General features: G+C 44.8%; 1 protein-coding gene across 3 annotated transcripts in view; it reads right to left on the bottom strand.

Moving 5' to 3' along the window:
- SLC14A2 (solute carrier family 14 member 2) overlaps positions 1-15,754 on the bottom strand; it is a 487,566-nt gene that overhangs the window by 14,935 nt on the left and 456,877 nt on the right. For 2 of the 3 annotated variants that reach the window (XM_072732278.1, XM_072732277.1), the window contains 2 exons: positions 15,306-15,355; positions 11,178-14,825 (listed from right to left, as the gene is read on the bottom strand). In XM_072732278.1, the coding sequence (XP_072588379.1) occupies positions 14,643-14,825; positions 15,306-15,355 (233 nt within the window). In that variant the 3' untranslated portion in view covers positions 11,178-14,642. Of the gene's footprint in view, positions 1-11,177; positions 14,826-15,305; positions 15,356-15,754 lie in introns of those variants that run through there. The other variant, XM_025996872.2, reaches the window with a different exon arrangement.

The following is a 15,754-nucleotide window of genomic DNA, read 5'->3' as shown; positions in this document are numbered from 1 at the left end:
GCTTCCTACCAACGAAAGTTTTTCAATGCCTGTCATATTTAAAAGGTGGCTCTGAGGAGCTTGAGCTGAGAACCACCGACCTGGGTTCTTCCCAGATGTGGTCCTGGGACCAGCAGCATCAGTCTCATCTGGGAGCAGGTTGAAAATGCAGACTGGGGGGGGAGCAGAGCGTGCTCATCTCTTGGGACAGAGTTTCCCAAAGCTGGGCCTGGGATTACAGCAACCTGCTGGCTGGCTGCGGTCCATGCACCCATGTCCACCCCACGTGGATCAGTTGGAGTATTTGGTGGTCCCAGAGGTACACAGTTTTAACACTTTCTGCTTGGGATTCCAGGGCACTCCGGCCGCTGTGATCTAGTGGCCACCTGCGGTCTTGGTTCGGAATAATGCCTGGGCATTGTTGTCTGTACAAGCTGGAGAACCGAGGTGGGAATGGATCCTGGAGTTTCCTACCAATGGCCATGTGACTCTCAGCCCCCAGTCCTTTTCTCGGCATTCTGGCTGCTTAGAGTCTGGTTCATGGGCTAGCTCCATGGACATCAAATGCAGACTCTCAGGTCCCATCTCAGACTGGCTGAACTGTAGTCTATTTTTACCAAGCTCCACAGCTGACCTGAGTGCACCCTTACATTGAGAGAACCCATCTGGATCACACCGTTTGCACAAAAATGATTTTAGCAAAGCTCAGAACATAGCAAGACCCACACCCACAGCATGTATGGGATATGCATGAGCAAGGAAAGGGGTTTTGTCTATACTCCCAGACTGAAAGGGCAAACAGGCAACCATGTCCCTTCCCTCTAGGCAGCAGGACGGGGAAGAAAGTCCCCATTCCAGCGTCCTGTCTGTGTGCCAGCGCCAGGCCCTCACTTCCTCCATAACTCCAGGGAGAAGCCCCCCACCCCTATCCTATGTCAGACACACCTGGAACATCAGCCTGCCCTAGGGCCCCTCTGCAACCTCTGCCAGATGCTTGCTTCCTGTTTCTTGTAGTGCAGTGTCAGCGGCCCTGGCCACCCCCCAACCCCCCCCACCCCCAACCCCTGGCCTCTGGGCAGAGCAATATTTTGTCCTTAGTACCCTCGCCTGGGCATTGCATGGAGCTACAAGATCACCGTCTACATCCCACGTCCAGAAAACTGAACCCACCTAAGCCGCACAGCTCATTAATTATGGCACAGCCAGGAGTTGTTCCCAGGTCTCCTGACCCCCCGTTTGAAGCTCTGTAAATGGCTGCACAAGGTCTGGCTCAGCTCTCATGACCTGGCCCCTCACTCGTAGCCCTCCAGATTCTGCAAGTGGCTCAGGGCCCAGGAAAGTGGGGCAGGGCCCATATTGCCAGGTGCTCCTCGGGTTGATGTCCCCACCACCAAAAACCAAAGCAAAAAAGTATCTTTCTTTTCCTTGAGCACCTTTTTTTGGTCTTTATTTGGGGAGGTGACACCAAATACGGTCTGATCCAGGGGTGGTCGTGGGTCTCCCGTGGGTTATGATGGAAGGGCTGGGCCTGGAGGCAGCAGCCCTGCTGGATGTGCTGGCCAGCACTTGAGAATGAAAAGTGGGAACAGATGCCACCAAGAACACTGGAGGTAAAAATCAGGAATTTCCCAAGGCTGTGAAAATACCTTAAAGCTGGAATGGCAGCAGTTTACCGCTATCTTTGGGACAGATTCTCAGGACTTTCCTAATGGGAAAAGGTGATTTCAACAATATCATGGGCACTTCTATCAGATGTTTTAGAAATAAATGCTTATCGATGTGGCGGGGAACAAAGAAAACAACAGTAACTCTGGCAGAGAACCCGTCACTCATCTCTGCATGCTGTTTCCAGTGACGTTTCACCCACTTGCAGCCATGGCTCTCAGAAAGAAGTAGGCAGACCCTCTTAGGCAGGCCTTGCAAGCTCCATCTATAGAATGATGGCAGATATTTTGGAGGGATACCCTCCGTTTCTTTCTCTTATTGTTTTGAAGAGGAGACGATGCTTGCAAAAGGCTCTGGAAAATAATTTTGCAGTGCTCTTGTGTCAGATACCTTTCCAGCGAGGCCACTTTCCTTGGATGGCACATGTTCCTCCACTTGGGCAGGAGGGCTCCCTGTCCTGGTGCGCGCCTGGCACCTTACACCTGCCTGCACTGACTCTTACCTTTGCCAAGTGTCAACTATGTGTTCTCGTCTGTCACCTTCACAGGATGATGAGGTCCTTGGCAGCCCGGATTATACCCGTTTATCTAGGCTTTCCCAGCACCCAGCACGAGCCTGGGATTGGGTAGGCACTCAAGTATTTGCTGAATAAATTAATGAAGGATAATTATACCATGCACTTTAGTTTCTGAATGGTATAATGAATAATCATTGGATATTTTAGGGTATGAACTATTTTTAAGAAGGCCCCTCACTGTAATTGTTAAATGCTTGATAAATATTGAAACAAAGGTGAGCATCTTTCATTGGTTGACAAAAGTAATAGCTGAGTCATGTAGGGTTTTGCAGGTTATAGGAGAAGAGCTGATTATTTTCATTGGTACTTGGATAAAAGAAACGAAGTTTACAGATGGTGATACAATGCTCAGCCATCTGTGACCAACCAACCAGAAACCCAGGAATCCTGGGTTGGTTGGACAGAAGACAGACCATCGAAGACAGAGATCTTGCTCAACAGAATATAGGAACTACATATTACACAGGTCTGTTCTGTGTGATCACAAAATGCTAAGCCTTTTGTTCTATAGCCCAAGAGTAATTTTTTGATCATAATAACTTATTTTTTTGAAGTACTTTCAACTTTTCTTCCCCTAACGTCACGGCACACATAGAAAATAGGTGGTACAGTGAATAGATAATGTTTAAGGCCAGAGGGCCTACACCATGGACTCGGGGCCCCCCAGGCCCACCTGGTTCCTTAGAGGCTGGTGGGTGCTCTGCCGGCCCAGCTCTGTGGGCGCTGTGGCACATGATTGGAAAGCTCTGCCCTCGATAGCCCGCGGGTAAACCTTAGTGGCTGAGTAACTCCATGGCCTGCCCACCCGGTGTAGGAGCCAGGCTCTCCTTCTCTGGCAAGCCTTATTAAGAGTCCTAGTGCATGTAGGGGCATGGTCCTTGCCTTCGAGGACTGCCACCATCCTCTTTTTTTATAGGCAGGAGTCCAGCAGCGCTTTCCTCCTGTTGACTCACAAAACAAAAGAACGAAAGAACAAAGCACAGTATTTGTTCAGAGGTGCTTTTCCTGGACAGCGGCGCCCTAGAGTACTTCTGCCTCTACTGACATTGGACATACAGAAAATGTCAACTGTTCAAACACCAGAGTTAAAAATTTTTTTGTAGAGGACCCCATCTGTCACATACAATTTTGAAGCTTCCTGCCATTTCTCTGAGAGGAACTAAATAAACCCAGACCACGTATGACATTGTTCAGAAGAGAGAAACTGATCTCGTCCATCTCACTGAAAATCAGTCTTCACCCAGACAGGCCCAGGCCTGAATTCTTTCTGCAAGTTGTCTTTCTCAGATTTTGAACAGATGTTCCTGTCTCCTGCAGGTGGATCGATGCCATCCATGCATCACTTGCAATGTCCAACATATGGAGCATCTGGAACCCACCATTAAGAACATTTGTCACCCCTCCCTAAAATTTGCCCCCTCAAAACCCCACTCCAAACTTGCCTGTGTATCATTACATTTGTGACACTCAATAAAAGGCCAAGGAAAGTTCCAGACCATTGCACACTGGCTTCTCTAGTAGCAATGTTTCCATATTCCCTTTCGCCATATCCTCTTCCTCACCCCCTTCCTCTCCATTATCTGTGGCAAGCATAGAGAATTAGTGATAGCATTTTCTTCGGATAAATTTGAAAACAGTCTCAGACTCCTTCACAGAACACTCAGACAACCAATACCAATTAGCTCGAGTTGGCACTTAAGAGTAAATTTATTTTCCCCTCTCTAGCCTTAAAGGAAGGTGTAGACACTGTACAAGTTTGAGAAAAGGGTTATATCAAGGCCAGTGTGTTGCTCTCAAGCAGAGGCCTGGCTACAGGCCCTTTCAAGCCTCACAGGATAGCCTTTCCTCAGTAAGTTCACCAGAGCTCACATCCTTTGATGCCAGTCTTAGAGGAGATCACATACCATACAAGGTTGTCCATTCTCTGATCATATAACTTCAATATCCTGGAACGTTCCAGAAACATCCACTCTCTGTGGCTACACAGAATATGTCTAGAGTAATCTAAGATGGCTGTGTAAGAGAGGAGTGCCAAAGAGATAGGTTATTAAGCTGGGATGTTAAGATGTTTGTGGATCCTGAGATGGTCTAGTTCTATTGGCATGTCTGAGGAAGGGGTAGAGGACCTGAGGGGAGAGACCAATATGCCTGGACCAGGTACCCCAGCCCTGGAAGAAGCAGGTAATGACTTGGGAAGAAAGTTTTCAAATTCACTGCATGAGCTTCCCACAGTTCAACTCCACATGATGCTGCCCTGAGAACCATCGTGATGTGACAGCTGTGGGTCACAAGGTTGTAGAAAGGATGACAAACAGTGTGAAGGCACATGCAGTGGGCAGCTGGGGAGGTAAGGGGGTTTAAGGGCTGACAGATTAACTTGGTTTCATCACCAGGTGAGCAAGAAGAGCTCAGAGCCGTGAGTTACAACCCCTGGACTTCTGCCCAGGCCCTTCTATCACAGGAACAGCTCTTTGGACAAACCTCGGTTTCCTTATCTACAAAGTAAGGCCTTTGAAGTCTGTCTGTTTAAGAGCTCTTCCAGCTAGAAGCTTTCAGAATCTAAATTCTCTTTAGAGTTTTTAGTAATCTTCCCGGTTTCAAGACTAGCTTCCCCTGATGCCCTAGCTCAACAGAAGAAAGGAACAGAAAAGCACCAGCCTTTTTTTTTTTCTCTTTCTTTGAAAAGTTAGATGGTCCTGTTGGCTGGGGTGTGCGTGTGTGTGTGTGTGTGTGTGTGTGTGTGTGTGTGGTTTATGGTTCAATTCTCTCCCGCAAGACCTCTTACCTGGGCTCCTGATTTCCCGCACAGGGCTGGAGGAATCTAGACCATTGAGATGTGGGAGGAAGCTTCTTTCCAATTGGGTGGTGTTTCTGGTCCTCAATTCCGGATGCTGGACTTCGCCCTAAACCCAAAGCCCTTCAGTTTCTGGGGACCTCCTGCCCATCCTCTTGCTGACCCTCTGGAAGTTCACTTTGCCTTCCCTGACCCTATGCCTGGCACACGTCTTCCGGTTGAGAAAGGGTATCATGGAGGAGGAGGAGAGAGGAAAGATAAATGTTCTGTAGCTTGCTCTCACTCTGCCCTTCCTGACAATAGATGACTTTCTACACTCCCTGAGGAAGACTGGCTCTGGCTACCATGGTTCCCCCACCTGGTTTCAGGCAGGTTTCCTTTAAAGGGACAGAGCCAGGGACTGTGTAATAGGAGCTTCCCTGTCCTCCTTCAGTTACTCCTCTCATTAGAAATTCGCTCCAGTACTTGCCTTTAAAGCAATCATCTAAGTGTTGTCTCCTCAGGGGGCCAATTTGCCTTCCAACCTCAATAAACTCCCTTAATTCCCTGTATAGGCAGGGCACAGTCTAGGGGACAGTACTGCCATCTCGATAGAAATTTCTGCATAGCCCAATACTAGATGCTGTCTTTTTGGCTCTGTGGAAATTTTCAGACCTTTCCTCCTTCTGACTTATGCTGATGGGTGTCCTGGGGACTCACCATGGGACTCTCTCAGAGCAAGAAGGGCATGACCTAACCACTGCCTCCAGAAATGACTTGAGGTCCATATATTAGGAAAGGGGACACTCCCACATCCCATGGGGCTATGGGGCCTGGTGGGCTGGAGTTTGAGGAGGGAGGCCCAATCTAAACATGTTTTGTTTGGCTTCAGGGTATGATGGGTCAAGCATCACTCTCCCTTCCATGCCCCCAGCCTGTCCTAGGTTTGTGAACCCCCACTCCACACACACACTCTCATTGATCCGGTGTGAGGCAGCCTATCCAGGTTTAAAACAAAACCTCACATTGAGGAAATTAGCTACACCCGAGTAGACAACCTCCCCACTGACGTCAAAGGCCCCCTTCCCAACATGCCAGGTGTTTTAGAACTGCCAAAGAGGGGACCTGATCACGGAGGTCCTTCTGAGGAAGGAAAGCAAACAAAAGCTGGCGGGCCCCACATTCCAGGGGCAGGTGTGGAGCGGACTAGAGATCAGTCCCCTGCACAGGGTCTTTACTTTGGTATTGCTAGTTCAGGGCCCATGGACGTCTGCCAATGACACCTTTCCTTGTCCCCCACCTGACGGCTCTTGGCTCAGTTCTGCATGCCCTATCCCTTACCCTCTTGCTCTGGTCTTTCCTGAGGGTTCCTGAGCTTCTTGTGGTATGCTCCCTCCAGCCCCCTAATCTGCCCTAAAGGTGGCAGGAAAGATGCCATCTGAGCACAACATGTAACTGGTTTGAAAAGCCTGGAAATAATTCTCCCTGAGGAGCCATTCACAAGTTCATATGCAGCCCATGAGCCACATGAGACATGCAGAGTATCTGTCATATATGCTAAGGGTGGGGCAATCAAGGCCCGTTCTGTAAGAGAGAAGATCAAGATTTACTCTTGTTCCGGATGAGTCTTACTGAAGGCTGCAACGCCAGTGGCTCCCTAAGACATCTGTCTATGCCTACACATGATTTCCTTGAAGGCTCAATCAGAATTCACTTCAGAACTGTTTTCTTCACAGTACTCATGGCTCCCTTCAACTCCACATATCCAATCTTGTAGAAGGAGGAGGGCTGCACTGATCACTAGGGGCTAAACTTGGAAAGGTCAGACTTCTCTAGAGTTCAGGTGGCATAAATGCATGCTGGGCTAGACATTCTCCAAAGAGCTACTTCATTTACTTCATTCTGTTCCCATAGCTTGTTCTGTATGAGGGGGCTGGGGACTCATAGTCATCAATTTACAAAGGGCAACACTTTCCTAGCAATCCTCATCTCCCTCCTTGGGGCCTTGCAATTCTAGTTTCACTAGGGACAGAATTGTTCCCTATGGATTCTTCTATCTTCTCTGAATGGCAAGAGGTGGGAAAAGTCAGGCAAGTAAAAAAATCTCACATAAAAACTGAATGCCTTTCAAGTTGCCAAATGAGACTGTGGTTTATTGAGTAGAAATCACACCCACACTTTAACTGCCAACTCTTAACTAATTTAGATTATAGTTGTCCCCAGACCCTTGCAACCTTTATGACCCAAGGAAACAAAGCTCAGACTCATACAAGAAGCACAAACAAATTGGGGCACATGGGTTTGATGTAGCCACAAACATAGGCCATGAAGATTTGAATTTCCAAATTGGCAGATCTTAGAAGACAGACCCAAAAGAAGAACTTCCTGAGAGGAGAGAGTGACAGGAGGGCAATTAAAAGACTAGGCACAGTTGAGTGATGTTGGCACCTCAGCTTGCATTCACATAAGCATGTCGAGCATTTTGGTAAACTGACCAAGTGGCTAAAGGTCAAGCTATAGGAAAATCTGTAAGGGCAACAGTGGTATGCTCTTGGTTTATTTGATCTCCGTATTATTAACTTTTTGCCACCTCAGTGATGCCTCCTTCTCATTCCTATGTAGGGATTCAGGGCCAGAATATCAGAGAAACTAATGTTAGAGGACAGAGGCTACATGGTCAACTGGTCTACCCCCACCCAAAGCAAGCATCCCCAACAGGTGTCTAGCCCTTGTCCCTGCGCCGCCAGAGCAGGGAACTCAGTGTCTCATGGGATTATTTCTAAGTCAACTTCCATTGTGAAAAAGTGCTCTTCTCCACTGATTCAAAGTCTGATTGCTTATTAATCCCACTTAGTTATCCTTTGAAGTAATATTGAGTAAATTGACTTTTTCCACATTCATTACTCCACACTGCAGACAGCCATGACCCTAGCCATTTTTTTCTCTTCCAAGCCAAATATAACAGTGTCATCATCATTTATGATAAAATAAGAGGGCTTTAGACCTCATTTACCCACCTTAGACTCATCTAGCATGTCCTCAATTGCCAAAGACTCTTTCAAAGTACTCTACCCATTTTTTTCTTTGTATTCTCTCCTCCTTTTCTATCTCAACTATTCTCGGAAATGACTCCTACAACCTAAGATGCAAATGACTGATCATGCTTACTGTGTTACCTTCCCAGGATTGTTTATATTTTAACAGGTTCAAAGCGTTGAACTGAGGGGATGGGTGGGAATGTTTGGGCATCAGGTAATGGTAAGATAAAGGACAAGAGACAAGGCACAGAAATCTTTCTGGGACCCCTAACATCAAAAGCTTGATATTTTTCCTGAACAGAAGACCAAGCCAACCAGATAATTCATTCAAGATAATGAAACTGGTGCTGTAAACTAACACAGCCTAGGCAATCTGTTGTGTTACCCTCATCTTCACCTCAGGTGAGACTACTCACCCGGCCAGGCAAATTCCCATAAAATGAATTCCTTGAAGGCAGGAACTGGGCTGATTCTTTCCCGATTTGTTGTCAAGCACAGTCTTGAGTAACATATTAACAGTTCCTCATACATGTCTTCTGGATGAATAAGTGAATGAGGTCAGACCATAAGGCAGAGTTTCTAGGGGCTTCGCTCACGAGAGTTGGCAAGTGGCCTTGGGCACAACGGAAGAATAATATAAACATACATGGAGATTCAAGATTCAAAATCCCATAGATTTTCTGAAATGAAACACATGATTTTTGAACTAAAGAATTCAACTTATTTCTTGAATTGAAGAAAAGAAAGGTTACTGTTGGGATCTGAATTGGTGGCCTAGAAGATCAAATGGAAGAAATATCTCAAAGCAAAGCAAAAATACAAATGGTGAAAATTGTGAAGGAGATAAGCAACTTGGTGCAGAGCTCAAGGAGACTGAACACGTGGATAATAGGCATTCCAGAGATAGAAGGAAAAGACGGAGAAAGAGCAATAATCAGACAAATGTTAGAAGAAAAGCTGCTGAGCTAAAGAAGGACTTGACATTGTGGATTGAAAGGCAGGACTGATGAGACAAGACACACTCTTAGGCTTGACTTAATAAAATTCCTGAAATCTACTGATAAGGAGAGAATCTTATGATCTTTTAGAAAGAATAGATTACTTACAGAGGAAAAAGAATGAGATTGACATCAGATTTTTAAATTTGTAACATCTGGAAGCCATAAAATGGAAGGACAATGGCTATAGACAGCTGAAGAAAAGGCTGTGGCCCAAGGAAGGATCACCAGCCAAAATGCCATTCTTTTGCAAGGGAAAGAAACTTTGTGGATGTGCAGCGTCAAAGAACATGTCATCCATATTCTCTCATCTAGTATTTGAACAAAATACTCAATTCTCAAGCAAGAGCTCTAAACAAGTAATAAATGAATCAGAGCAGAGATCACAAACCAGGGAAAGGTGAAGAATAGAGGAAACAGTGACAGAAAGTAACATGTTCTCTATATATCGTAAACTCCAAATGGACAATGATAGAATTACTGGGAATGTGGTACATAGGGGCAAAGTAAGGATTCTTGCACAAATAAGAGGCAAGGGAAATAAATGATCTCAGCAAGATCCAGAGGTGGGTGATACTAGAGAAGTAAAAGTGTTATAAGAATGGGGGCTTCAGGGAGCAGAATAGTGAAAGTGGTATAAGGGTTTTAGCTATTTAGGGTTGGGGAAGGACCATCAGAGAATGGCAACTCTTGTCAGGGTAAACTATCTGGCATCTTGTTTTTACATAATAGAGAAATATACTTTTGATCATGAGTGTTGGGAAAGAAGTAGGAACATCTAGGGAAATGGAAAAGTAGACCTTCCAAATGAACAAAGAAAAAGATAGCAACAGGATCAAACTTGCAAAATGAGGAAAGTAAAAGCAAAGCAGTCATAACCAATAAATAGTAAAAAAAAAAAGTACAGTGGAATAGGTAAGACATACATATTGATGGTTATACTAAATAGGAAGAGGTTAAACTATCTTATTAAATTACAGATACACTAAGATTAGGTTAAATATAAAACATTGCTAAATGCTATTCTTAAGAAGTGAAAAGAAAATGATCAATGTTGAAACAAAGGGATAAGAAAACACTAGAAAGAAAGTAGGTATGGCAACTCTAATGCTAGATAAGTTGGAATGAGGTTAAAAGCATGAATGAGGATAAAAATTGGCAGTGTATAAATAGTGAAAGAGAACATTTATGAAAAATTAATGACTCATTTCCCATAGGCACCAAACAATGCAGCTGATAAATATATGAGACAAATGTTATAGAAATGCAAAGAGAGTTTCATGAAACTATATAATTTTAATTGAAAATTTTTTCTTTTTTTTTTGGTAGGCTTCATACCAGTGTGGAGCCCAATGTGGCACTTGAACTCATGACCCTGAGATCAAGACCTGAACTGAGATTAAGAGACACTTAACCAATTGGGTCACCCAGGTGCCCTGCAGTTGAGTTTTAATAAACCCTTTTCAGAATTAAGATCCCATAGACAAAAAATAAATAAGCACATAGAAAAATTAAATGATGCAATTAATAAATCAATTTAATATATATTTCCTTCAAATAAAAAATTTGCATTTTGCATCTCCAAAATCAACCAAGTACTTGGCTACAAATAAGAATTCATATAATTTTAAAATAGAGGTTTTACAGGCCATCCCCTCTACTCATAATCTAGTAAAACTAGGTATAGAAAGTTAAAAAATATAAAAAGTCCCAAGTGCTAGGAATTAAGAAATCATTCTTAAATAATTTTCAGATCAAAGAGAAATCAAAACTAAAATTACAAACTATTCAAAACTGATCAAAGTAGAATACTTTATTCCCCAAACTACAGTACACAGCTATAGCTATACTCAGAGGAAAATTAATAGCCTAAAAAATGCCTTTGTTGTTAAAGGAGAAAGATCTAAAATGAAGAAATTTCACATTAATTTTAAAACATTAGGAAAAAGGAACATTTACATTTGAAAAAATAGGAAAAAACAGGAAAAAAATCAACAAAATAGAAAACAAACCAGAACTGGAGATAGGGCAAATAAATCTCAGACTGCTTCTTTGAAAAAGTCAATAAAAACCTATCACAATGATGAGGTGAGCACTGGGTGTTATACTTTATGTTGGCAAACTGAATTCAAATAAAATTATTATTATCTTTTTAAACATTTTATTTATTTATTCATGAGAGACACACAGAGAGAGAGGCAGAGACACAACACAGGCAGAGGGAGAAGCAGGCTCCATGCAGGGAGCCTGATGTGGGACTCCATCCCAGGACTCCAGGATTACACCTTGGGCCAAAGGGAGGCATTAAACACCAGGGATCCCCTGAATTCAAATAAAATTTTTAAAAATCATGAACTTGATTAAGTAAAAGAAAGAGCAAGATTCCGTAAGATTGGAAAGATATAGCCATACATACAGGAGAGATTGAAATCATCGTAAGAGAGACTAATGAGTAACAGCATGGCAACAGTGTTGTAAATCTAAAGAAAACAGATTATTCCCTTGCAAACAAACTCTGAAGTTTGACCAAGAGAAAGTAGAAAACTCAACTATGTCGGTTATCAGAGAAATTAAAAGACGAGTCAAGATGGAAGATTTAAAAGTACAGCAGGACAAGAGTTTCATGGGAGACAGCAGCCCTCGTCTGCTGGGGAAGAAGGCAGATGGAAATGGCAGCAGAGGAGGGGCAAGATGATGAGGTCAGAAGGAGGAGATGAGGAGATCTGGGGAAGGGACAGTGGAGAGAGGGAGAGGGGCGTGTGTTAGGGACAGTTTTGGGCAGCACCTTCTCCACTGCCCCTGCTGCCCAACATACGTTCCTATTCTCTGTAATGACTTTATGTTCAGCCATATTTGTGTTCACTATTATGTGTCTACCTAAAAGCTGCTGTCTGGAGTTTGGGGCGATTGCCCCATTGGGGGCAATCCAATGGATTGGATGTGGCCCCCAAAGCTCTCCTCCCTTCTATCCTGGCGACTCACTCCTGTGCAATCTCTCGTCGGTGGTGTCTCTGTGGTTAAGGCCTCTGCCCCCCTACTGATCCATCCTACTCATCAGTGGGATGGGAAGATGCTGGTCAAGGCAGGACAAGGTCACTCCAGAGAGCTCTCCAAACCTCCTATCACTATTTGGGCAACTTCAGAGGACCTCTGGGCATCTCTCCACGGCCATTGGTCAGGTTGACCTGCGAGGGGCAGACTTTTCTTAGAGGAGTGGGGATTTGCATTTCTGCCCCACCCTTCTCCATGCCCACAAGAGAGATGCAGCATCTGCCTGCCAGACTGGCTTAATAAGATTTGTTCTGCTCCAGGAGGAGCTTATTTGACCACATTTGGGAAATACCATCAATTTTCTGCCTCTTAGCCATAAAAGATTTTTTTTTTAAACATTTCATTATTCCTAGACGACATCTCTTGGCAAGTGAATTCAGTGATTAGTAATACTTCATCCAGGCAGTTCTTTCTTATTTCAAATGAGTAGATGTTTTCCTATTTCTACATAAATATCTGGTCATATGGATCATAGTGTATTACAGAATTTCTAAGGCCCAGTGGTGTTTCCAGACTTGCTGGACATGCTTTTTCCTTCTTCTGAATCACTTAGCTCTTACCCATTTTTCCTCACATGAATTTGGCAGCTGGCAAAGCAGTTTAACATTTAATTTCTATGGGGGTGGAAGCAGGGATGTGGGAGAAAAAAAGCAACCAAGATAGTTGTGACCTTGTCGACGACAGAGACGTGGGGCAGGAAAGGAAGGGAGAAGAGAGAATCTGGTCTAAGTGAACTGAAAGGATTTTTTTATATCCAAATAGTTTTCCTGTCCTGGAAATCCAATATAAAGCAGGTTAAAACCCAGCTCCCATCAGATCCCATTCTTGGGGTGGAGCGTCTCATGGGCTTGAAGGAAAGGAAAGCAGATTTCTGGGCACAGTTTGTCCGTAACGAATGAATGAATGGGGTTATCTGGTTCTGTTATCTCTCGTTAGAATATTTGGGGGGGTCCCCCTCCCTTTTGGGTAATTGAGCCCTGTCTGGAAGCCCAGCAGGGAACTGAAGCCTCTGTCCTCTGTAGAGAGGGATTCATGAATCCCAGAAGGGCAGGACCATCTGGCCTTCAAAGCTCCCCTTCAAGCCTGGGATTCTAGGAGCCTCCCTGCTCTTCCTGCTGGAAACTCCTTCTTCCTCTCCTGGTGTGCATCTGCTGGCAGAAGTGAAAACAGAGTGAGGGGACAGAGGAGGGGTGGTTCCCAGACATTACTGTGGAAGGAGCGCCTGGTGTAGCCCATTGTATGCTGGGTCTGTCAAAGAGCCTCAGAGCAGACTTTTCTGATCCCGTCATACTAATCTCACTTTCCTAAAAATCTTCCACTATAACCCAGCAAATAAAGGCTATGTGGGTGTCTGTGGTAAAGAACTTGGTGGCGTCTTTTTGGGCCTGCCCTCTGCTCACGAGCTCCTGATCATTCTCATGGGGAGCATCCACGTCAGGCACTGGCAAACTCAGGCTTGTGGGCCAAATATAGGTTTTGCTTGTTTAATAAAGTCTTCTTGGAACACAACCATGCTCATGTCTAAGGCTGTGTCATGCTCCAATGATGCAGGTGAGTCTTTGCTAAAGACACAGTAAGGCCTCCAGAACCAAAACTATTTACTATTTGACCCTTTCCAGAAAAAGTTTGCTGAGCCCTGATAATACATATAAATAAAGACAATGTAGGCTAATGATGTAATTGGGAAGTCAAATTATGAACTTCATGGATCACAGTTTGTCCTTCTACTCAGGCTAACCATTTGTTTTAAGTATCACAGCCCTCATAAAACTTCCAACACCCACAAGCAAACAGGAAAATGAGATAAATTGCCCCAGCTTTTCACCCTCTGAGCTCAGATACTTTTTTCAACCAGGATCTCTGCTCAAAGTTGCTGGTTTGACTTATGCTGAGACATGCTTATCCTTCACCACTTTATCCTTTATAGTTAAAATCAGATACAGAATCTAACTTTTATTAATTGTTTCCTGCTAGAAGATATCAGCTTGCCCTTCCTCTGACCACTGAATGTGTGAGACTTCCTATTTAGACACCCTAGTGCCCTGATTGTCCCTGTTTGGACTTTAAAACTCTATCCATGAGAAATTCCCCTCTTTTATGTAAAGCTGGGTGTGCTCATCAGCCATTAGCTCAGTGCACTGATGCACCTTCAATTCTTTGCATGTGTCTCCTGAATTTCCACCTACTCTGTGTCCACCTGGGAACCACTTAGCAAGTTCAGTTTTACAGCATCTATTATTCAGTTAAACATGCTCAAAGATCATCTTGTAATCATCTTTCCAAAAGACTAAATAGAAATGTTTTTAAGACAATGACATTTAAAGCACATGCCTTACTTCTGAAAACTCTGGCAAGCTCATACCAACTTCCTCTAATGTCATGTATGGATAGTTGTGGCTATTTGGGCAGAGAGAGAAACTGGCATTGGGGAAGGGAGGTACAGGTGTGTCTGGTTCTACACAGGTGCAAGGAGAGGCACAAGAGGTGAGTGCTGCGGTAGATTGACCCAGAGCTGAGACCACAGGGAGCAGACACCAGGTCCAGGCAAAGAGCATTTCTGGCTAGTCACCGCTGGGGGACTTCTCTTCTTCACTGCTCTTCATTTTCAGGTAGTAGATGCGGTTGGCCTCTGGGTAGGTGACTTTGCTGAGTGGGAGCTTGTAGATGGCGGGGTTGTTGGTTGTCAGGAGCAGGAAGATGAGGGTAGAGAGGCAGAAGGCCCAGGTGCCTGGTGGCACACCAACCTGGAAGAAGTAGCACTGGGGTCTGAAAGTGGTCCTAGGCTTTAGGGACCCTGGGGGAGAAGGATGGGGTAGGAGTTGAGGATGGGGATCCTTCCCTAGTGATGACATTGATTTTTGGGTTCATAACATCAGAGTAGCTGATCTAGGCATTTGAGATGTTGGTACCTTTGGACACAATCAGAATCTTTTAATGATGGAGCTGAACTTCAGCCTTGGGATGATTTCCCACATCTAGCCACACACAAACACCTCCATCTGCCCATCTAGGTTCTCCACTGCTGGTTGTATCACTCTTTTGCACACACACACACAGCCAGGGGAACACAAATACAACTGCCAGTCCTTCTCTGGGCAAACCCTCGATAAACCTTGACAAAGACATTGACTAGCTACCGTAACACACTCAGTATTCTTCCACAAACTGCAAATGTCCTCAAGCCCTGGCTGGGGAGTGGCATGTTCAGGAGAGTCCAAACTTACCACTGACATCATGTTGGAGAGGGCTGCTCCCATGTATGCACAGAACAGGGCTGTGGAAAAACAAGCACTATGTAGTCAGCTTCCCAGGGTCTGCCTCCACCTCTCCCCAAGGGCAGGGGTCCCATCCTGTCTCTAGCAGCTTCCATGTCTGCACCATACCCTGACATCTGGCATATTTGCTGGACATAACCACCATGGTGGTTATCTTTGCAGGTAGGTGTAGCCACTCTCCCACCAGATGGTGTTCCCAGGGCAGAGGTTAAAGCCTTCTCTCCCTTCCCCACTTTCATGCACAGAGTCAGGGCTCAGTAAGCATCTTCTGTTTGTCCATACTGACCTTGGGGAGAGTCTGTCTGGGGGGTGAGGGGTCAGACTACATGAGCCCCCAACAAGTCTCCTCCTGTCCAAGATTCTAAGCAGCCACGATAGACCCCACTGGACCTTACTGG

Source organism: Vulpes vulpes, chromosome 13 (assembly GCF_048418805.1).
Source record: "Vulpes vulpes isolate BD-2025 chromosome 13, VulVul3, whole genome shotgun sequence".
NCBI lineage: Eukaryota > Metazoa > Chordata > Mammalia > Carnivora > Canidae > Vulpes > Vulpes vulpes.
Note: the sequence above shows the minus strand (reverse complement) of the source record. Positions and strands in the feature narration are given on the sequence as shown.